This window comes from Saimiri boliviensis, chromosome X (genome assembly GCF_048565385.1).
Source record: "Saimiri boliviensis isolate mSaiBol1 chromosome X, mSaiBol1.pri, whole genome shotgun sequence".
NCBI lineage: Eukaryota > Metazoa > Chordata > Mammalia > Primates > Cebidae > Saimiri > Saimiri boliviensis.
The window spans coordinates 111,665,220-111,690,628 of NC_133470.1; the positions used below are offsets into that span (position 1 = coordinate 111,665,220).

Genomic DNA, 25,409 nt, shown 5'->3' on the forward strand with positions numbered 1-25,409 from the left:
AGAAAAAAAAAAAATAAACTTTGGATGTTTTTTCTTAAGTTCAAAAAAGGAAAGCTATCTTATATATTTTGTATAAGAACTAATTACTATAGAAGTCACAAACCTATAAAATGTCTTGACTTCATTCATCTCTTTAGTCAACAACACCTACTTACATGCACAACCCTATACTTGGACGAAAAAGACTTATTATGACTACCACATTTTTATTTGTGAATTATGTGTCCTGATTTGGGGTTTTGTACATATGATCACCATACATTACATGAATGTATGAATTAACATCAGAAAAAAAGTCTGAACGTTATATTAACTGAGTCAGAATAGCTAAAAAAAAAAAAACAATAGTGAAAGGAAGATAGAACTATCAGACATTAAAGCATATTTGAAAGTTGTGATAATTGAAGCAAAGTGGTACTAATGTGAGAATAGACAGATTAATGCAATGAATAAAAGCTCTAGAACACATCCAAGTACAAAATTTAGTATATTATAAAACTGGCATCAAAAATCAATGGGGAAAATAAGCATTATTAAATAAATGGAATTGAGACAACTCTTAAGAAAAATGCCTTGGATTTTTTTTATTCATAACATATATCTAAAGAATAAGATAAATAAAAAGACTTCAACTGGATTAATGAGTTAAAAGTAAAAGAAAACCAACAGAATTTGAAAAAATATATAGGTGATAGATCTTACAATAAGAAAGCACTTTGTAAACATAAAAAGAAAGGAAACCATAATAGGAAAATAAACAATAAATTTGGCTTACTACAAATTTAAAACTTTTTTACTATGTTTAGCTAAATTTATAGACCATCCAATATCTAAATATTTTCAGACATCAAAATCTACACCATCTGGTATGGTAGCCACTGGCAACATGTAAGTATTTAAATTTAACTTAAATAACAGAACAAAAATTTAGGTTCTCAATTGCAGTAATCACATCTCAAGTGCTCAATAGCCACATGAGACTAGTAGCTACTGTACTAGATGGCACAGTACTAGAGCATTCCCATCTTTAGGAAAAGTTCTATTGGATAGTGATGATGCAAAGGTTTCACTCAAATGTTTACCTTTCAGCCAAATATGTCATATTAAGTACCTGATTTTTCATTAATTCATTACTACTTCTTGCCAACTATTGTGCTTGGCACTCGGGAGAAAATGATAATACAAGTTTCTGCCTTCATGGAGCTTATGGTCTAGCAAGGCAGAGAGATATTAAACAATAACCCACACAAATAGGAGGGGACTTCAAAAAGTTCATGGAAAAGGGGGCTTGAAATATAAAAATTAAAAAATATAAACTTTATTTCTCAATAAAAATATAAACTTTATTTCTACATCAAGTTCAAGACAATTTGTAAGGGATGAGTCCATCCTGATGTAACTGAGGGTCCTGGGAACTTAAGTAGTCTTCTTTACATTGTTAACTAAAGAAAAATGAGTGCCCTTCAAAGATTTTTTAAGATTAGGACATTAGAAGGAGCCAAATCAGGACTGTAAGGTAAATGCCTAATGATTTCCCATTGAAACTCTTTCAAAATTGCCCTTGCTTAATGAGAAGAATGAGCAGGAGCATTTTCATGATGGATTAGGACTCTCTGGTGAAACTTTCCCAGGTGTTTTTCTGCTAAACCCATGGCTAACTTTCTCAAAACACTCTCATGATAAGCAGATGTTATCATTCTTTGGCCTTCTAAAAAGTCAACAAACAAAATGCTTTGGGCATTCCAACAACTGTTGCCATGACCTTTGCTCTTGACCAGTCCACTTTTGCTTTGACTGGACCTCTTCCACCTCTTCGTAGCCATGGCTTTGATTGTGTTTTGTCTTCAGAGTCATACTAGTAAAGCCATGTTACATCTCCTGTTACAGTTCTTCGACAAAATGCTTTGGGATCTTTATCCCATTTATTTAAAATTTCCATTGAAAGCTCTGCTTTTGTCTGTTGCTGATCTGGGAGTAACAGTTTTTGTACCCATCAAGTGGAAAATTTGCTAGACTTTAATTTTGCAGGGAATTGTGTAAGCTGAACCAATTGAGATGTCTGTGGTGTTGGAACTGCTCCTGCTGCTAATCACTGGTCCTCTTCAATTAGAGCACAAACAAGACTAATCTTTTCTCACAAATCGATGTGGATGATCTGCTGCTGCAGGCTTCATCTTCAACATTGTCTTGTCCCTTCTTACAATGAGTTATCCATTTGTAAACTGCTGATTTCTTTGGGGCATTGTCCCCATAAACTTTTCATAAAGCATCAGTGACGTCATCATTCTTCCACCCAAGTTACAACATAAATTTGATGTTTCTTCTTGCTTCAATTTTAGCAAAATTCATGTTGCTCTGACAGGGACTCTTTTCAAACTGATGTCTTACACTTCTTAGTGCCTCAAACTAGATCCTGTTCAGATGTGTTACAATAAGTTAATATTACTTTATTTTAATGCAAAAAAAAACTGAACTCCTTGCATAGTTTTCTCATGATATACATTTCCCACGAGCTTTTTTGGAGATCCCTGCTTGAGGTGGAAATGTACTACTAGGCTCTAAAGTAAAAGGCAAGTCTTTGTGGCTGGAACATGAGTCAGGAAGACATTAGTATGGAAAAGTAGGCAGGGGCCAGATCATACAGAACATTGTGAGTTTTACAAGATCTTTAGTTACCATACAAAGATTCCATTTCATTCACTCTTATGGAGTGAAGGGATGTGTTCTCTGATATTGTGGAAATATTTTCAAGGAGGCTCAAAAAATGTAAAGTAAGCATGTTTAATCCAAACAGCCTTTTTTCTCCGATCTTTATTTATCACGTTTCTCCAAGCTTCTCTGGTATAAACTCTTCCAGTGGTCTGTATTCATATTCATTGGTAAAATCAATAAGTTAATTGCCTAAAAGAGAATAACCTTCCAGGAATCATTCTTCATAACAAGTCACCATTCATTAAGGGCAATAGCTGTTTGCAAGCCTCTTTTATGATGTAGTGCTCCTAGATCTAGAAGACAGCACTATGGGTGAATTATGAACACATATAAGCTCATGGATCAATGAGCCTCATGTTTGGAATGGTACTGGCATGCTTCAGTGTTTAATAAATAGGAAAATGAAAAGAAAGAACAAGGAATTTATAACATTTACTCCATTTAAGAGTCAGATATCTCCACATTTACTTTTGAGATTTGGTTGGAGACAAAAGACCTGGCATCAGAAAGCATACTTCCAATTATTCTTTTCTCACCATACTCCTTTAATTTCAAAGCAATCCATTTATTAAGGAATCATCACTTAGTTATAAGACCCTAAAGTGCCCAAGTGCCTCCAGATGCAACTGCAAATTAGAAAATCTCATCTCTATAACTGTTCACCACTGTATGACTGGGCCTGTTAAATTATCTATCAACTAAGGCTACTAATACTTGACATCTGCCTACTTTGCAGTGATGAAAATGAATGAGAAAATATTTGAAATATAGTCATTTAAAGTGGATAATAAAAGTGTGCCCTCAATGAAGAATCTATTAATAATATAATTTGATACATTAGTTGGATATTTATTAATCTCTAGGCAAATTTTTAAATGTCATAGAAATATGATGTTTAGGGCATCCATTTATTCATTGTTCAAATATTTAATGAGTGTTCATTTTGCGGGAGTCGGGGGATAGAGTCTCACGCCATCACCCAGACTGAAGTGCAGTGATGCAATCTTGGCTCCCTGCAACCTCCACCTCCTGGGTTCAAGCAATTCTCCTGCCTCAGCCTCCCAAGTAGCTGGAACTACAGGTGCATGCCACCATGCCTGGCTAATTTTTGTATTTTTAGTAGAAATGGGTTTTCACCATGTTGGCCAGGCTGGTCTCAAACTCCCAGCATCAAGCGATCCGCCCACTTCAGCCTCCAGAAGTGCTGGGATTACAGGCATAAGCCACCGTGCCCAGCCTTGAATGTTTTAAGCCAGGTACTATTCTAGTCATTGAGGAAATAGCAATTCATAAAAAAGATAAAATTCATGCTTCCATAAAGCTTATATTCTAGTTACAAGAGGCAGAAATTAAACCAAATTTTAAAAATACATATTATAATAGGAGGCGGTAAATGTGATGGAGAATTTTTTTTTAAGACAAGATGGTTACCAGGGACTGGGAAGGGTAATGGGGTTTAAAGGGGAGTTGGGGATAGCTAATGGTTGCAAAAATTGGAAAGAATGAATAAGACCTACCGTTTGTTGTTGTTGTTGTTGTTGTTGTTTGAAATGGAGTTTCGCTCTTGTTGCCCAGGCTGGAGTGCAATGGCACGATCTCGGCTCACTGCAACCTCCACCTTCTGGGTTTAAGTGATTCTCCTGCCTCAGCCTCCTGAGTAGCTGGGATTACAGGTGCCTGCCATCATGCCTAGTTAATTTTTGTATTTTTAGTAGAGACAGGGTTTTATCATGTTGGCTAGGCTGGTCTCGATCTCCTGATCCTAAAGTGCTGGTATTATAGGCGTAAGCCATCACGCCCAGCCAAGACCTACTATTTGATAGCACAACAGGGTGACTACAGTCAATAACTTAATTGTGCATTTAAAAATAACTAAAAGAGTGTAATTGGATTGTTTGTAACACCAATTGTAAGTGCTTAAGGGGATGGATATCCCATCTTTCATGATGTGATTATTATACATTGCATGCTTGTACCAAAATATCTCAAGTGCCCCATTAATCTATACACCTACTATGTACCCACAAAAATTTAAAATCAAAAAAATTAAAATTAAAATAAGGCAGGAAAAGGAAGGATAGGGAGTGTAAAACGGGTGAAATTTTAAATAAGGTACTCAGAGAAAATCTCACTAAGAAGATGACATTTGAATAAAGACCCAAAGAAGGTGAAGGTTAAGCCATGTTGATACCAGGGAGAACATTCCAGGCATAGGAATAGTGTGTACAAAGGTCCTGATACAAGACATTGCTTGTGAAATTCAGGAACACCCAGAGGAGTGGGAAGTATATTGGCAGAATAATAAGAGTAAGATCTGAGAGGCAAGAGGGAGCTGGCAAAGAATCAGACTATAAGGCAGTAAGTCATTGTCGAGACTTAGGCTTTTATTCTAAGTGAAATGAAAAGCCATTGATGCAGGTAGGCACCAGGAGGACATGAACATTAGTGGCATACAAACAATGTATTTTTCCAACCCAGAAAAGTTTAATGGTATGTGGTTATAGCAACAATAATGATTTAGGCAGACCAAATTCTGAGTGCACTTGAGTCTCTCTCACTTTCTTTTTTCTAATACAGTAAAATCCAGGGGTGAAAATTAGCCTGAATAAATGAAGAAAATGAATTATAGACTATTTCCAGAGGAAATACAGTTCTATTACCTTTAATACATATAAGAGCGACAACTAAGCTAACAGGAGTGCCTAGTAGGAGGCCTGCTTTAGTAAACAGTTGTGAATGATTTATAGTTAGTCCATTGCTTATGGCTTTCTAAAATGCCTAAGATTTTGCTTTACTGAGTTACTGAAATGATCAGCCCTTCCACTGCATTTTCACTATTAGTTTGCTCATCAGACCCTCTCTTCTAATAGATGCTGAAAAGAAGGTTAGGCTTAAATCCAGCCGCTGTCCAAATGGTGACAAATTCTGAATCAATCAAATTCAATGAATGAAAAGTTTCTGTAGTATTAGTGTTTGTCTACTCAGAGTCACATAGGATCCTACATACCTGACAACCTAACCAAGCATAGTTCGTAAAATGAACACATTCCAAAAACTGGATCGTGCTACACAGAAGTCAATTGGTCTCTGGCCAGTGAAAAGGCAACTTCAGCAGAAGTGAGGTTGAACACTTTCAGCTGCCATTGCAAACCACTGACATCTACCCCTAAGACTCTATGCTTAGATTATTTGCAGTCTGTATGTTTTAGAATTTGGTATAATAACAGCAGCTAACATTTATCAAGTGCTAGCTATGTACTAGCTACTCAGCTTTTTATGATTACCTTTCCAACTTTATTGAGGTATAAATGGTGTACAAAACCTGAACATAAAAAATGTAAATAATTTGGTCATTTTACACATATGTATGTATAAACTCATGTTACCATCACCACAATCAACATAATAAACATATCCATTACATCCAATGGTTTTCTTCTTGTCCCTTTGTTTAGGGGTGGAGTGTGTGTGTGTGTGTGTGTGTGTGTGTGTGTGTGTGTGTTAAGAACACTTAACATGAGCTCTACCCTCTTAACAAATTGTTAAATATGCAATACCTCATTATTAACTACAAGTACTATGTTGTACAAGAATGTGCTCATCTTATAACTGTGACTTTAATTATAACCCATTAAACAACTCCACACATCCCCCACAACCAATCCCCTAGTAACCACCATTCTATTGTCTACTTCTATATGTTTGACTATTTTTGATGCTTCATATAAAAGCAATCATGGAGTATTTTTTCTTCTATGACTGACTTATTTCACTTAGCCTAATGTTCTCCAGTCTATGGCTATACCACCCTGAATGCACCCAATCTCATCTTCATTATAGCATGTGATACTTACAACAACTCTATAGAGTAAGTATTATTGTTATCTGCATCTTACAAATAAGGAACTGACTTGTCTAGGATCATACACATTTTGAGTGGCAACATCAAGATTAGAGCCAAAGTAGGGCCAGCCTGATGGCTCACACCTGTAATCCCAGCACTTTGGGAGGCCAAGGCAGATGGATCACTTGAGGCCAGGAGTTCGAGACCAGCCTGGCCAACATGGTGAAACCCCATCTCTATTGAAAATACAAAAAATTAGCCAGGCGTGGTGGCAGATGCCTATAATCCCAGCTACTTGGGAGGCTGAGGCAGGAGAATCGCTTGAACCCAGGAGGCAGAGGTGGCAACGAGCTGAGATTGCCCCACTGCACTCCAGCCTTGGTAACAAGAACAAAACTCCATCTCAAAAAAAAAAAAAAATGGAGCCAAAGTAGTCTAGTTTTGTTTGTTTTGTTTTGTTTTACCTTTACCACTTCGTGTGCTCTAAATACCTACATATAGTCATGCACTTGGGAGTCCTACAGCCTAGATCAGTACTAGTACTACTTACTGTTTAGATGATGATGTTGTATGTGTGATTTGCATTCATAATACCAGGTGTTAATATGACTCCCAAGTTACTTCCCACTGCAACCAAATTTAGCCTCCCCTTCTTTATTTGTAAAATAGGAATAAGAATATCAACCTAACAGACTTGTTGAAGGGATTAGTTGAGATAATATATGTGGATATACCTAGTGCCTGGCAAATATTAACTAATCTATATGTGTTTTGAAATCCTTTTGTGTAACCTACCATCAAGTAACTACCCATTATTATCAAGATGATAATACAAGGGCTGTCTCTAAAGGATATATTTTATAAATTCAATTTCAGGATTAGAAATGTGTGAGTTTCCCCTGTGTTACTCATATTCCATCGTCCATTTCCCCTTTCAGCCAAGGGCATACAATTAGTAGGCAAAAGTGTGTTCGTGATGACACATAATTGTATGCCCTTTGCTATGTGATCATATCACCTTGATAATAATGGGCAGTTACTTGATGGTAGGTTATACAAAAGGATTTGAAAACACATATAGAGTAGTTAATATTTGCTAGGCACTAGGTACATATTGAGCCAACTGGCAAAGTCCCAACTGGTTGACAAAGCGAGGATCAATGAATGCCATGGGTAGTCCTTCAAGACAATGTAACCTCCCTCTTTTTAAGCTACCTAGTATTTTTATTCCTTTAAAGAGAACAGGCCCTAAAAGTAAAAATCAGTCAATATTTGATACGCCCGTATCTGACACTCTGAGCTTGGCTGTCAGTAGGGTGCCACAGCTTCCGATTCAGAGCAATTAAAAAAAAAAACTTGTTAATAGCCAAAAAAGAAAGCACACATTCAGTGTGATTGTTATTTGCACTTCTTTGCAATAGTCTAGACTTACTGTATGGGGTGTTATCCAATGTGATAATTGGTAAGTTCATCTTTGTCCATGTACTGGACTTAACCTACAAATTATAATATGGGGTTTGCATGCCATTATTGGTCTGCTTGCTTGAGGTCTTTCTAAACTCAACAGGAACCTTGCTGTTGTCTCAGAAAACAGAGGTCGTAAAGGGTCAGCCCTGCATAATAGGCAATTATTAAATATGAAACATTAGTTTGGAATGTAGAGAACATTACTAGATGAGAATGTGAGTCCCAATTATGAATTGATTCTATGTTTAGTTTTCTAATCCATTTTTTAAGATCACTTGGCATGAGTATTTATTTAAAATCCATTTCTTTTCAAAAATAAGTTGGAATTTTGTGGTTGACAAGTTGAAACCCGTGACTACGTATGATTATTACTAGTGCATTTGTTAATATTTGCCAGACATGACACTAGATACTTCCACATATATTATCTCAATAATAACAAATTCCCTATTCAATACAAAGGTAAAAGTGACTGCCCATTTGAAAAGCAGTTTTTCATTGTTTAGTGCATTATGCACCAACTCCAGACATCAGAGAGCTCTTTTAATCAGCCTGAAATTTTTTTGCCAGCTTTTCAGTGCATCCAGATGTTTAATTAGCAGAGTAAAGAGATAATGTGCTGATAAGAGGCTGAGAACAACATATTGAAGGGAGAGGTGGTAGTGGCATCTAAAATCCCTAGAAAATCTGTTAATATAATTTGCTGAATGATGGGAAAATGGGAAGCAGAAAGAAACTTCTCATTGAAACAAATTCACACTAAAAAGTCATCAGTGAAAAAGAAATATGTATACAGAGAAATAGGAATCAGGGGCAAAAATACATTGAACAAACAGGGAAGGCAAGAAAAAAGCAAACTGCATTTTAAATCAAAGTAGTGTCTATAGTACAGGGAATTTGAAAGGACCGCATGTGGGGAAAAATATTTCCTGGGTGCCCTCGGGCTGCTGTTCCAAACATCTACTCTCTTGGTGTTCCTCGCTTTCATTGCCCCCAGCTGTGGTACACCCCCCTCTAACTCCACAGGAGCAGACAAGTAGGGGAGAGAGAGCAAGCAAAAGAGCTGTAGGAAACCAGTGCCAGTTACTTGCTGCAGCAGCAGCCTTAAGGAGACAGTGATCCATCCGAACCTTCCTATTCCAAGGCAAGCCAAGAAGATAAGTGTTTTTACATTTACCCTTGTTAAACAACTGAATTAGAGCCACTTGCCTTCTTTAAGGACCTTGGAAGGACTTTAATTTTTTCACTTATGGTGCATGGAATGAAGTGTCCATATGCTCAGTTAATCACTCCAACCCCCTCTCTTTGCATCTAACTCTCTTAAAGCACTTCTTACATTTTTCTAGTATAAGAGTTCACTGTTTATATATCTGTTTCTCCTATTAAGCCCAGAGCTCCTGAAAACAGAAAAAGGGTATTTTTATCTCTTCACCTCTCCAAGCAGCTAACAGTATTTTGCACCTGTTAGATTGTCAGTGGTCTCCCTGCCTCTCAGAATCCCTGTCCCCCACATCATTTCTCTAGCAAAGAGCAAAGCCTTTGTGTGACATTTTTTGTGGTACTACAGTGCATTCAGCAGTCTACAGCAAATGGTAGAGGCTCAGAAAATGAAACAGAGAAAGTCGTCACATTTACATATCTCAGGTTTAATAGTAATTGTATCAAAAAACTGATGTTAGGCGTGTTAACTCTAGTTGCTTCTATAAATTTCTTTAAAAACTGGTTCTGCAACTTTAGTATGTTCAGAATCACCCAGATTAAGTGTGCATAATCCTGGGCTCTGTAAAAATTCTGATTCAATAGGTGGAGCTCAAGAATATGCATATTGCATAAGGTCACTAGGTAATTGGCAACACATTTGAAAATCATTGCTCTAAATAACTTTTTTCACCATGAGAATCCCAACCGCTATTTTCAGCATTACCACTAGACAACAATATTGGGAGGATTTAAAAAAAACAAATTCAGGTAGCAAGTACTTGTTAATTGTGTGCTCTTGGAGGTACTAGGTGGGCTTACAAGAAATCATTGCTATTCTGAAGGAATGGTCTCACTGAGGAAGAAGAAACTTTTAAACAGTGATATGTAACAGAATAGTTTACCCAAACTCTAAACAATAACTATATAAACTATATTATCCAGCTGACGAATGCTGGAGAATTCAGGAAAGAAAGAATCATGAGCAAAATACTTTAAATTTCTCTGAGGTGCCATATGAACTCAGAGTGAGAGACAATTCATGAAAAATGTGAATTGAACAAATTCTGAATTCAAAATACGGTTGATTATCATTGGCTATATTTTAGATCTTTCTCCATTTATGTATATTTTAAATGATATTATTTCTCTTGAAACTAAATAATCACTATTGGTTTTGGGTTTTATTTCCAGATGGTTTAACCGACTGTGTGGATCCTGATTGTTGTCAACAAAGCAACTGTTACGTAAGTCCTCTCTGCCAGGGCTCACCAGATCCTCTTGACCTCATTCAGCAAAGCCAACCTCTCTTCTCTCAGCACACTTCAAGACTTTTCTATGATCGAATCAAATTCCTCATTGGCAAGGACAGTACTCATGTCATTCCTCCTGAGGTGTCATTTGACAGCAGGTATGTATGTATTTATTTTATTTCTTAATGAACAATGGTCATGTTTTTCCTTAACTATGAAAGGAAGATATCTTCTAAAGATCAGATTATTTCCCATTACACATAATCCACATTAATTTCTTTTTTAAGGCTTCTCTGGAAAGCCAAACCCTTACTGATTAAGGGAAAACTCATTTCTAGAGAGTCTGTATCATAAAATTATGTGTGTGCATGTTTGTGTTTGTGTATGTATGCGTGTGTGTGTGTGTGTATATATATATATATATATATATGTGTGTGTGTGTGTGTGTGTGTGTGTGGCTTTTAAGAAAAACAGGAGGGAACTATAATTTGCAAATTTATTGTTTAGCTTCTGGATTGATTCCTTGAAAAAATCTTGGATTTCCAAAACCTAAATTTTAAGTCTTATTTCATGATGAAAAATGTTTCCATAGGAAAGGGTTGAATAAGTTTGACATCCTAGTGTGAAATGCAAGACTCGTGAAAAATCTGTCTTCTAGGAAAGCTCAAATGTGTGAATTGTCACTTAAGACCTGAGACCAAAACCCAACCCATAAGGCAAAGAAATTTTTGAAAATCAACTTACTTATATGAAGTGTAGTAACATGAACTTGCTCATTGTTATTCTCTACTTTATCATCAGCAATGATATATTTTACTAATTAGCATTAGAAGTAAGTCACTAAAGTCAACATTTCCAGGTTTGAAAATGTTCTCCTGTGTTTATTCCACAAGTGTATATTTCACTGGCTTCCTGGACTATTGCAAATAGGAATTTTTAAGAAACACGGAAAGTATTTGTCCAGGAGCTCCTGTCTACATCCCACTCCCTCAGTTGCAGCCTGGTAGGAGTTATCATTCCCCAAGAATAACTTGATCAAGAGTTTATGTTGATACCAATGACAATGTAAGAAAATTACAACTCCATCTTGACCTATACACAGTAGAAAAGGGGGGAAAAAGAGGTGCATGGAAATTTCAAACTCTTACTTACCTCCCTTCCTTTCAGTGGTATACTAGAACTGTTATTGAAACTTAAAAGTTTTAAATTATTTTTGTTATTGTGTAGTTCTGACTATTTAGGTTTTTGACAGAACCTAAAATCCAAATGCCAGTGAATCACAAGAAAGGGCTTTTCTGCCAAGGATCTAGTCAAAGTTTTCCTTCTTCCAAGAGATTCAATCATCTCCATTTCGAAGTGTTTCTTCCAGCTTTAATAACAACTCTGCAGTGACTTTCGGATGGGGTATAGTCAGTAATTATTTAGATAGTTGAGACTTATTTGTTATACACCAGAGGAACAAAAAGAACAAAAAGCAACCATTACCCCTATTTTCCTATTTAAGGTAAAAGTAAGACATCAACTCTGTAGCTTTCTTCGCTCGTTGAGAAAAGTTAATCAAAAAAAAAAAAAAAAAAATGAAGTGAAAGAAATAACCTCCATGACATGGGGATGTGTTAAATGACTCACTAAACTCAAGTAAGGGGAGAAAGTCAGGACCTCAGAGAGACAAGAGACAAGTCATTGTGACCCAGAGCAGAGCATGTGAGCAATAAACTTAGAGAAGTGAGGACAAACTTAAACCCCTGCGGTTCAGCTTCATGCTTCAGCAGCACTTGCCAGCCGCTTAGAGTGAACAAAGCTATTACTTGTGGTGGTTAATGCCCTTCTCCTCCTCCTGGTTTGATTGAGTTTTCCTCATTCTTTTTTAAAATGCTTCAAGTTATCATTTGGCTCTACAAGTCACATTTGAAATTCAGAGCGATGGGTCTCTTTCATCCAGGGGTCTCAGCTATTACAGATATATTCATTCTGTCAGAAAAGGCAAAGGCCTTTCACAAGGAAAGTAGCTGAGGACAATCTAATTCTATTTCCTCTTAAAAAATCAACACATGTATTTTTATTTGGGATATCTTTGGACAAAATATGTCCAATTCTGATCATATATATATATAAATCATAATAGCTATAGTCTCTTACATCTATATAGTACTTTTTAGTTTACAAAGCAATCAAACATACATTATGTCATTTTATCATCACATTATCCCTGTGAAGTAGATACTTGCATTAGGTACATTTTATATATAAGGAAACTGAGGTTCAGAGAGATTAAATAACTTGCCCCAAATCACACATGCAGCAAGCTTGCATTGTAGCCACTCTTGTAACCTTTCCATTACGCCACAGCTGCCCCATTTCAATGTGTCCTTAAATAAGCCTGGTGACGTGAACCAAATTTATACTAGATAAATGATATCTGGGTCAACACAAGAAACTTAGAAACCAAATGACTTTTTAAAAATCCAGTTCAATTTAATACATTTCAGTGACATCATTTACAAACTTCATATCAGTGCTAATGAACTTTTTCTTTGTATATCACAATTGAATGACTCATGAAATGAATTTTTTGCTATATGTAGATTGGCCTTGAGCATTTGTTATGTCAAAGATCTCGTGCTAAATTTTTACATGTGTTATTTAATTCTCACAAAAACTCTATGTAGTAGGTACTATTACTATCTCCATTTTTCAGGTGAGGAAATAGGAATGGAGATGTCAAGTGACTTGCCCAGAGTCACAATTAATGAGTGTCAGTCAGAATTTGAACCCAGAATTTGGACTGTTGTTGGCAGCCTGGTCTCTAAACCACTATGCTGGGCCATTTGGCTACTTGGAAAGCTGGGCTAGCTGACTCTGAAATACTTATGGCTCTTATACATCCAGGACAGTAGGATTGCTCTCCTCAGACACATCTAGGACCCTTATATGCCATAATCAGGTGAACAAACCACTTTGCCTTTTAGCTTTTGCTGCGTAATTGAGAGAGAGTTGGATAGGCAGGTGAAGAAAGCATTGCAAAGGGGCTCATTTGCCTACCAGTAAAATGCGACCCACATAGCTGATTTGCTGCTGAGTGTTGCCACCATCAGAAACCTTTGGAGCTAAAGATGGTGTCATACCAGTGAATAAGTGTTGCAAGGACACACAGAAGTTAAAAAACTCTTTGTCCTTGTGCATCCAAGGGAGACTACACTTTCTTGTTTTGAGTTAGCTGCACGCACATGTGAAAGCCCATGGAATATGTATGTCCTGTGCCCTGTGATGGTGTAACAACCATGCGAACATGCAACCTGCCCATGGCGAAGATCTTGGGCAAACTCAACTGAGTCACCATTTTTTCCTAAGTGCAATTTATCCTGTAGCTCGAGTTTCTTTATTTTCTTCAATCTACTCCAAACATGACTACAAAGTAAACCACATATTCTGCGAGCCCTGTATGACTTATTACTTTTTAATAATGTAAATAGGTGAACAGAAGCATTATTGATCTTCAGTGTCTAAGCATTTAATCACTATTAATAATGTAAAAGGTTTTTATAAATATGTAAAAACAGGAGTACATTAAACTAAACGACAGCAGTAATTTGCAAAGCCAGACATTTCACTCACCATCACTAATGGAGAAGTGCATTTAAAAAAATAAAATCCTACCAGGGATAGTGCAGCAGCTGACAGCAAGTTCTGGCCAAACTCATTTATCTGTTTTGTAACCATGAGAGGCTGATCCTCACATCAATCCACGTCAGGTGTCTTTATCAGAAGTTGCTTAAAATCAGCCTGCAGATGTATTTTGTCTGTCCTGACATTTAGAAATTATGAGATCCAACATAAAAATCAGAATATCTTCCTTCTCAAGAAAATTTACATGGCTTGGCAACCCCAGGCCCATGGGCATGGCATAGGTGGTCTAATGCTAAGGGCCAGCTGCCCCTCTGGATGGGACGTGGCATGCCTTTCTAACTCACCACCCACTTGGCTCACATCCTTCACTTTCAATGTCATGCTTGGCCTTGCTGGCATTTGAGTTTGTGATTTCCAGTCTATACAGTTTCTGTAGCTTTCCAAGGAAAGATCTTAAGTGTTTGTTATTCTTTCTGATCTCTTTCCCTGAGAGCTTTTAAATACCCAACATTATCATTTCACTTAATTTTTGAACTTTTATCATATTGGTTTAAAAAGAGAAAAATGTGACTGAACATGAATTAGAAATCACACTAATGGAACAATATTTCTCCTCTTAGTTTACTGGAGTACCTTTGCATACGTCATGAATAAGATGGTATACACTCTGCCTCACACCTTAGGCCAATAAACTCCTCTGCGCCAGTGGATCTTAACCTATGATGTCTTACCTCCCAGCAATTATATATATCACGTAATCCGGGTCCCACCAAAGTAGGAAAAAAGTTCACATTTTATGAGAAGAATGTATATGTTCACAGGAATTTGATTACTATGTCTGTAACTTATAGTAAATTTTAAGAACAGCTTAAAGATATAAAATTTTGCAGCAGTCCTACTGAATGTAATTGTGGTGACCTCTTCTGCCCACTGTAGTGGAATGCCTACCCTTAGTTGAAAATTTCTAGAATTAGGACCAAGCTTAGGACAGCACTAAGCACATAATAGCAATGTTAACAAACAAAAAATGAAACAATATGATAGGTTCCTTCTAGCTTTCTATGGAATTGCTGCATTTCAGTTTCTTGCTTCACACTAGGATATACAATGTTAGCTCTGAATTGTCATTGTTTCTGAATCTTAAGTTCTGTAAGGACAAAGACCAAGTCTGATTTGTTCTCTTCTTGTTTTGAATATCTACTGATATGTAGCCAATTATTCCAAGTAACGGATTAAAACAATTTAGTTTTATCCTATTTCATGATTCTGTGGGTCAGACATTTAGATAGGACATGGCCAGCATGGCTTATCTCTGCTCCATGATATTGGAAGCCTCAGCTGGGATGACTCAAATAGCTGGGAGCTGCAACAGCTGGACAGCAGCTGGGAATCCTCTCTACCAACAGCCTTTCTATTTGGCTACTTGGGCCTCCTGCTGGCATGGTAGCTAGCATTGGCTTTGTCAGAGCTCTTTTATGGTAGCCTAGGGCTCCAAGAGTGGGTGTTCCAAGAGACAGGAAATGGAAGATGTTAGTCTCTTAAGGCCCAGGTTCAGATATTGTTACAGTATCACTTGTGTCATATACAGTTGGTCAAAGTAGTCACAGAGCTTCCCTAGATTCAAAGGGAAGGACATAGATCCCACCTCTTGATGAGAGCAGTATCAAATAATTTTTGCCCACCTTTATTCTGTCTGATACCATTGTATCCCCAGATCCTAACACAGTATCTGTCATGAAGAAGCTGAAAAACAAGTGAGTGAGTTAGTAGCTTAGCTGTGATTTTGAAGTGTGAGTGCTCTGTATTAGGTCATTCTTGCATTGTCATAAAGAAACACTGGAGACTGGGTAATTTATAAAGAAAAGAGGTTTAATTGGCTCACAGTTCTGCAGGCTTTACAGGAGGCATGGTGCTGGCATCTGCTCAGCTTCTGGTGATGCCTCAGGATGCTTTCAATCATGGTAGAATGTGATAGGGGAACAGGCTTGTCACATGGCGAAAGCAGGAGCAAGAAAGACAGAAGGAGGTGACAAACTCTTAAACAGCCAGATCTCATGAGAACTCATTCACTATTTTGATGACAGCACCAAGAGGTGGTGCTAAACCATTCACAAGAAATCCATCCCTATGATACAATCACCTCTAATCAGGCCCCACCTCAAATACTGGGGATTATAATTCAAATGAGATTCTGGCAGGGACAAACATATGAACTATATATGCTCTTCTCATATTTGCTAATGAAAAACTCATTTTGGTTACCTAGAACACACAAATGATATTAGGACCTTAAATAATCCAGTTCTCAAATGTAGAACCAGCCTAAGGTTAAGACTACAGTTCTCTAAATAGCAAAAGAACAAAATTCATAAAAGATACAGTGAAAATATAAGGATAGCAAAGTAATTATTCTTTTTTAAAATTTGCAATATATTACATCACTATCACAGCCTGCCAATAACTGACATCATTTATGACTTTGTGTATGCATCAATAATTCTGTTTTCAATGAGTTAGCTAATCAAAATTTAGTACCAAGAAAAAAGTGGAATGTAAGGAGCAATATCAGGAAGTCAGCAGGAAGACTGCTGTTAACTGGCTCATTTTGGTATGCGTCATTATTCTGTCTCATGAGAAAACCAACAAGAAGCACCATAAAACAAAGTGAGGTACTACAAATGCCTTGAACATGGAATTTTTGGCAAACTCTTTATTTACCTAAGCCTTCATCCTCCTTTACTATACCCTACTCAATAGTCAATTATTGTTACTAATTAATTAGTCATGATACCTGGTGATAGCCATAATTACTCATCATAACTTGTTTAATAAAACATGCTTTCTGCCCTTAGTTGAGCTGGGAATTTATACCATTTGAGATTTTGTGAATGGCAAAACAAATTATTGACCCAAGACTGAGATCGAGGGAAGGCTGCAGGAAGATGGTTGTTTGCTGCAGAAGCTGCTGATCTTGAATAAAGACTGACACTTAAGAATAGCCGTAATTGACAGATACTAGTTACTGTTTTAAGTATGTATTTTATTACAATATTTTACAATATTAGTATTTCCAGAGAAACTGAGGACTTTACATCCTCAGAAAGAGATACAAGAGATACAAGACTCCTCTGCCATTCTTAACGTATTACAATACCCTACAATAAATTCATTTTTCAAGAATGATGAAGGATTTGCATTCACTCATTCATTCAACAATATTTCTTGAGTACTCACTCTATGCCAGGAACTGTGCAGATGGAGATAAACAAAAGAAACACAGTCCCCTTATTCACAGAGTTTACAGTCTAGTGGAGAAGTGGTCAAAATATCAAGTAAAGACATAAATAATTCAAATAATTATGAATTGCAGTAAGTCTAGGGATTATGGAGCATCAGGTTTCTAAGGGAGCTTGGAGTTCATCAACTCAGGAGTCCAAATTCAGCTGTTTTGATGGGGAAGACAGATATCCCTGTAAGACAAGAAGCATTCTAGCAAATAAGACAGTCATTAAACAATTATAGAAGTGAAACTGACCTGGAAGTTTTCAGCAATAATCAAGAGATGGGACTAATTGGCTCAGGTGAGCATGAAGAGCTGCTAAAATTGACACACACAGGAGACTATTGATGACTTGCAAGAAAAATACAAAGTTTATTTACAGCTTAACTATATGCAAACAGTTTCATCCTTTGACATTTGGGGCTATAAATAATTTTCTCTACAATTTAAAATTTGTGTACCAAACAAATGCCAGGGAAAAGAAAAACAATTAGTCATCAAAAAAATCCCATTTAGCACAATGAAAAAAAAATCCCCATTAACCACACTTTGGAGCCATTTAAAACAATAGATCCTACAGTTTCTTTCAAGATGATCCATTTTGAGGGAAGATTAATCATTTCACTCTTTAAATGTATGAACACTATCATGTTTACTTGGTTCATTTCTTCGTTCACTGATAGGTACTGTTCTAGGCTCTGGGATATAGTGTACAAAATCTATTCCCAGTACAGTCTAGTGAGGGAGACAAACAATGAAAAAGGTAAATGTCAGTAAGGTATAAATACTGTCAAGTGAGATAAAGGTTAGGGACAGAGAAGGGCCATTTTAGACAGAGTGGCCCAAGGACACCTCTCTGAGGAGGTGACACTAGAGCAGTAACCTGAATAACATTCATCTGTATACTAAATGATCTTGGTATAAATGTTTCTTGCTACCTGGGCCCCTATGCAACAGATTTTCACATAAACTGGAGCCTGCTGTTGACTTTTAGGGGCCAGTTGAATAAAAATTCTGTGACATCATCTGCAATGGAAAAGTAAAACAAACCTTTCTCAAGGAATTACTGCATGTTGTCACTAGGTTTTACTGATAAATGGATGGGGCACCTGCCCTCCAAGAATACGTTGAGAAAATTTGAATACCTCAGACAAACTGAATAGGACCTGGAAAGTGAAATCAGTAACAGCCTTAGACTATTTGCATATGCATGACAGAAAAGAAAAAATACCAGATCTTCATCAATTAGTGTTAACCCTAGAATAAATCAAATATTGAGAAACCACTTACTGATTTGGAATTATTAAAATAAAGATAAGCCAAGCCTATATTTTAAAATAATTGAAAGGAAATATAGTGCTATTACAGTATTTAAGCATTCACAGAATTAACATGTACAGTTTTGTCTGTCTACGAGTAGCCCCAGAAAGTCTACAACATAAACATTTGTAATTTCACTGAGGTACAAATTTGAATCCATATGCCTTGTGTTTAACTTTTTCATGAATCTGTTTGTTAAAGACCTCTAAGTCTACTTGCTATTGGCAGACTTTTGTGTGTTTTTAATCTAGGAACATGACAAACATTATACCAAGTACACAACTAGGGGTTGATAAACATACAATGCAACAATTGCTGAATAAATTGAATAGACTAAGGGCTCGGGTAAGCTCTTTATAGAGCACCAACATCCTCAAATCTACCTTCTGTTCACCTTCCTTTCTAGAGGAAGGCACTACACATGACGTGCTCAGATTCAGAAAAAACAATTCCAATGTGTTTTGGATTGGCCATGGTTACTTGTGATTCTGTTTGTCTTTCCGTGTTGCTTTTCCTGAGAAATCTCCTTTGCTTATCACCTCTGATGATGTTGTCCTAATTGGGAAGTAAGGTTGTAGCTACTTGCTAATAAAGCACTTTGATCTTCATGTGAAAGTTGTTACTGAAGATGGGATCTCCTGATTTTCAGAATACATTGTCTAATAATGCTAAAATTCAGAAAACACATGTTCAAGACATATTTAAAACATTACAAAGTGCAGAAGGTTCCCAGATGTATAGTGCTGACTGTCTCGTGAAATCAGCAGTCAACACCTAAAGGTACCAAAAAGAAAAAATGTGAGACTTTCACTTCTTTGCAAATGCTCCTGGGCAAAGAAGAATGAAAAATCAGAACACAAATCTTCAAAGGGCTGTTTCAGTTAATTATTTATGATACTTTGAAACTCAGATGTTCTGAAATGCTTAATAATTGTAATCAATAATACCAGTAACTACCTACAACTTATCTCAGCATGAATAGGTATTTTTTAATATTTTATCTATCCTACTTACTGCTCCATTAGGATCTAAAGTCAAAAGGCTCAAATCCTTATTACATACTACTCAGTCATACTATTTGCTTGTAGTGACTCTCTAACTGGTTCTATCATCTCATTCTGTCCCTGGAAAGGACAACGTGAATGCACGTTTGGGAAGAAAGAACAAATGGCATGCTGTAACTCATCTCCACTATACACCCTGCAATAGAAAGTGCTCAGCAGTTGGTAAATTTCTCCAGGCAGCAATAATTAATTCTGTAGATAGCAACATCTTAGTAGGTGATCACTTTCTCTTCATTTGTAGCCATATTGTTTATTTCTTGACTAAGAAAGATCTGCAGTACAGCTCAGGCTCTTTGGAGGCCAGGTCAAGAGATCTCCACCCCTCTACCGCTTATGAGCTGTGTTACCTTAAGCAAGATTTTTAACCTCTCTGAGTCTGTTTCTTCATTTTTTAAATGGGCCTAATAGCTGTACCTACTCAGGGTTATGTGGACATTACATGAAATACGGTAAGGGAAGTATCTGGCATAGTACCTGACTCATAGTATAACAAATATGTTATTTATAAAACATATATATCTAATAATTATCAGCGTTCATGACAATAGAATTCAAAAGGCCTAGTTTAAAAAGTGATCATTTTACTAGGTAATCTTACTGTGATGGCATCTTTGTGAGGTGACTAGGGAGAGGTCAGCGAAGAAAGATCATTCCAACTTTACATAAAGAGCAAATGGAGCTGAGAGTTAATTCTGTTTCTTAGGAAAAGTCACAATGGTGGTTACTAGAAAGCCAGAGCTAGAACACAGCTGTGGCTAGAACAAGGCCACATTTCTTCCTCTGTGGAGGGAAGAGCAATATATGCCCAGGAGATAGCCAACAAGAAGGATCTATCCTATATTTAATGACCATCCATTACTCAAAAGGCAGATTCCGAGAAGTGACGAGAGGTTAATGAGGTTAACAAAACCCTATAAGGCTGATTGCAAAGATTAAAAAAAAAAATACTTGAGTAATGTCTAGAACAAGCGAAAAACCAACCAAAAATTTTAAAGGAAAAACTAACTTCACACTATCCAAGATTTGCAAGGGCTTACAGGACAAATATTTCAGGATTCAAATTCTGGACGAAAATAATCATGTGTCTAAATGAAGCAAACTGGCACTTACGTAGTCCTGAAAATGTGACTGTGTCGTCAGTTTTCTTATTGCTTCAAAACACTTGATCTTTTTCCCATTACTTTGGGGATCTCAGGCATCCAAAGCAAGCCTACTTTTGACAAGCAATTACCAGGGCAGATGGGAAAATAGGCACCCTACCTCAGGGTGAGTGCCCCCATTTTGTTTTAGTTGAAACATCACTAGCCATGAGGAAAATAATTCTGCTTAAAAAGCTATCTGCATTTTCAATACCACCACCTTTCCCAGAGTTCTGGAATGTTGATGGCTAATGCTCCCAGCTGCTTTTGTTACCCACTTGGTAGACATTATTTATTTGGGCTAGTGACCAACTGAGTAGGATTAAATCAGCCTGCCATATTAAAGAAAAAATTAATGAGGAGATTGTATTAGGTTTGCATATGAACATTCACTGCATTTGAATTTTCAGAACATGGAAACAGGTTTATGCTATAACATTGTTTTCACAGTGCTGTACCAGGTTAGATAACATATATCAAAAATAGCATGTGTTATAAGGAAACCCCAAACATATCTGAATATTAGAAGTTCCAAATGCATTTAAATTATAAAATACCAAATGGTAATTAGATGATAATATATAAAGGAATAATGGGGTTAGTGTGCATAAATTAAGCATTTGAGGACTATTCATTTCATCTTCCTGATCACAATAGGTACTGTTTAATTCCATAAAAGAGTCAAGTATCAAACAAAACACTCCTGATGAGAATGTCATAATGCTCAATACAGAATGTTGGCTTCTAGTAAATAAAGTGTAAGGCATCTGTCACATAGGAATCTCAATGTAGTCACTGAAACCCTTGCCTGAAGCATTGCCATAAGCATAGGTTGCAAGAATCTTTGGGTTTATTTTATTTTAATTTTATTTTTTGAGACAGAGTTTCACTCTTGTTGCCCAGGCTGGAGTGCAATGGCACAATGTTGGCTCACCACAACCTCTGCCTTCCGGGTTCAAGTGATTCTCCTGCCTCAGCCTCCTGAGTAGCTGGGATCACAGGCATGTGCCACCATGCCTGGATAATTTTGTATTTTTAGTAGAGATGGGGTTTCTCCACGTTGGTCAGGCCGGTCTCGAACTCCTGACCTCAGATGATCTGCCCACCTCAGCCTCCCATAGTGTTGGGATTACAGGCGTGAGCCACCACACCCGGCCTGGATCTTACAACTTCATTTTTTTAAATATTTGAGTTGAAATTCTATGAACCTGTCTTGAGCATGTGCTGTGTACATTAGGCACTGGGAAGGATACAGAGAAGAAAATTACACAGTTCTTGCCCTGGAGTGGCTATCTAATAAAAAGACAGACATCTATGACTGTCATCCGAGACCGGTTATGATACGTGCAATAATACAAGTATGAGCATTCTATAATGAGAATAATGAGGATGGGGGAGAAATGGACATTTATTTGGGACAAATAAATTAGACTAAAACATATTTCCATTTTATTATCTCTGAATTTGAAGACCCTGTAGTTCATCTTGTAGTGCAACCACCCCTTGGTCATGCCAGTTTCAGCATGACCCCCCCACCAAACTACAGTTTTTGCAAACCCTTTTCCAGACGTTTATATGGAAGAGTTAAAATTCATGCCTGACAGATTTGATAAGGGTGAGATTGCGAACCAGTGGTTGATTTGCCTGCCTGTATATGGTTTATGCCTCCTGCCTCCCTCTCCAGTTCATATGCCTTAATTGGCTGCGTATGTTATGGCCTTGCTTTTCCTAAAGCAGCAGTTCTCAAAGGTTTCTCTTGTTAGAAACGTAAATTCTATGACCCAACACGAGACCTACCAAATCAGAAACTCTGGGGATACAAACCAACAATCTGTGTTTTCAGAAGCCTTTCCGGTGATTCTTGTGGACAATCAAGTTTGAGAATCACTGATCTATAAGAGAAAAAGATTATCAGACAGGACTGAGGACCAACACCATAATCCCAAAATTACACTCTAAAAAGAAGCCCCTTTATTCACTTTGTGATGGCAGTAGTAACAGGAACATCACAAACCCTTTGTCCTAACTATTCAGAGGTATTTGCATTCCAGTAGAGACCCCAGTAGCTACAATTGTCAGGGGAATCCTCCAGTCACACATATGCGACACATTTCCATCCCTTGGAGACTTGAACCAACTGACAGCTCAAAGAGGAAATTACAGGGCTTCAAACACTAGTGAGCAAAGGATTCATATAGCCTCTCCAAGCCCAGTCCTTCTCAATGCTACCTTTTGACCAGAGCTGTCAGCTGTAGAAAGGATTTCATCTGTTCCTATGGAAAAATCAACCTAACCTGCCCACCTGCTGCTAGATCCCCTGCTGGCTAGGTCCTTGATTTTGAATGTTACCCTTCAAAGCCTGCCTATGCTCATGTTAGCAACAAAAGCAAATCGCTATCACTTTTCTAGCCCCCTGAGTCTCCGTTTTCTTTCGAAATACTTTAATCAGAAATACAATGTAGGAAATTGCATCTTCTTTTCAGCAATTTAGTTTTCAGCCTTGTTTTTCAAACCAACTTTTGTGCTTGAGGTTAATGTTGTTGCCTGAGGTGTTAAACGAATATCGGAGATTTGACATTGAAGACAAAAGACAACAAATAAGGGAAGAGGAGAATGGAACCAAGAGTTGATTGAAGGCTAGGGATAATTTGACTATTCCATGAAAATAGCAAATACAGAATGAATTAGACCTTTTGCATCAGAACTGTCTAACAAGCAGCTTGTTAGTTAAATAAGGCTCTCAGTAAAATGTATTCTGACTTGCATTTCCCAAGATGCCCTGTTCTTCAGACCAAGCTCCAAACACCTAGAGGATTCAGCATTTAGTTAAAGTGGAGAAGCAATTCCTTTGGGGTTGCTGCTTTAGCAGAGTGACAGCAGGTAGACAGCTTGGCAGCAGCCTGTATTCACTGGAGAACAGGAAAAAAGACACTTGTGAGGGGTGATATTCCCCATGCATGTTTTTAAGGTCACATTGGATATGCCCATCTAAGTTCAAGTTATCTTGCTCTAACCAACAACAGCAGGGAGAGGTTTTTGTTTTCAAAGATTCAACCAAGCAAAGCATCCCATCCATGTCTGTGAATCAAAAGAGAGCCCCAAGAAAAGACAGAAAGTATGCAATGCCTCCATTGAGAGTACAGAAGAACATACATACAGACACACCAATCCAACACAAAGGACAGTTATGCTGGGCACATAGCTGCTGTACACATGTGCAGGACTGGCTTCATGACAGTCCAGACAGTAGCTTCTATCATCTTGCTTGAAAGATCCAGAAGAGTTCTATATATTATTCAATTGAAAAGATTTCAGAAAAAGACAGATTTTTAAGGACCAGAATTCAGGTTGAAGGTAGTTTTGATGTGGCAAAAATTTAAGAGCTCAAGTTGCTTCCCTATGGCAGACCAAGTACTGGCCAAGTAGGGCTAATTTCAGTGGTGATTTGAGGAAGCCAGGGACTCTCTGGAAGAAAAAACAGGGAGGGCACCATAATGGGAATAAGAAATATCACAGAAAGCAGGACTGTGGTAGTATCAAAGGCAGGCCCTCACCACGCATACCTCACTACTCAGCTAGGATCTAACTTTGGAAAAAAAATGAATTATACAGGCTGCCTTAGATAGAAGAAGCATAATCAAAATAGTTTATATAAATGGGGGAAAGGAACTATATTTTAGTGACTGTGGGGAATCAGGAAAAACAAACCAGATACAAGGCTACCATCCACAATTATTAAGAAAATGGAATTTAGAATCTGGGAGTGCACAAAATGGCAGTTGAGCTGAACGAAGTGGCACAATATGCCACACTTCCAAAGAATATATATGAAGGCTTCCTAATGGCCATTTGGAGATGATATAGCCTGCCTGGGAAAGCAAGTACACTCAAGAGCTTTCTTTTTCAAATGGAGACTTTGCCTAAAGAGTAGATTTTTCCTAAATTTCGGCATGCAGTGTCAGTCAAGATTACTGCAAATTAAAACGAATACTTTAATACTATCCTGAAGTTTAGACAATTTACACTGACACTGGATGACTGATACTGTTCAAAGATTACAGTAAGTACTAGTAATCCAGGAATAAAGAGACCCAAGAGTTATTCTTGTGAAAAATGGATGACATGGAGTGTGTAAATAATGGGAGCAAATGCAGCAAGATACAGGGAATCGTAGAACATTTAAAGTCTAATACATTACAAAGGGAGTTCAATACTGATAAATGTAGAATAACAAGTTTTATGGGGCTTTATCATATGCTGTACGTTTGTGTGGATCATAAAATATGAGGAATAAAAAAGTAGGGGAGTTGAAAGACAAGTCTGTGAGTAGTATTTATGAGTGATGAAGAGTGAAATGAATGAAAAGAAGAACAGGTAGACAATGTCTTGAATAACGATGACTTTGATGAGTCGTTATCACACAAATCTATGTGCTTCATAAAACATGAGGAATATTAAGAAGCAGATGAGTCAAAAGACAAGACTACTCAGAATGAGATACAGAAT

General features: G+C 37.2%; 1 protein-coding gene across 3 annotated transcripts in view; it reads left to right on the forward strand.

Annotated features, from left to right (window-relative positions):
• TENM1 (teneurin transmembrane protein 1) overlaps positions 1–25,409 on the forward strand; it is an 832,265-nt gene that overhangs the window by 634,653 nt on the left and 172,203 nt on the right. For all 3 annotated transcript variants that reach the window (XM_074391610.1, XM_074391609.1, XM_074391611.1), the window contains exon 18: positions 10,415–10,631. In XM_074391610.1, coding sequence (XP_074247711.1) covers positions 10,415–10,631 — 217 coding nt within the window. The remainder of the gene's footprint in view (positions 1–10,414; positions 10,632–25,409) is intronic.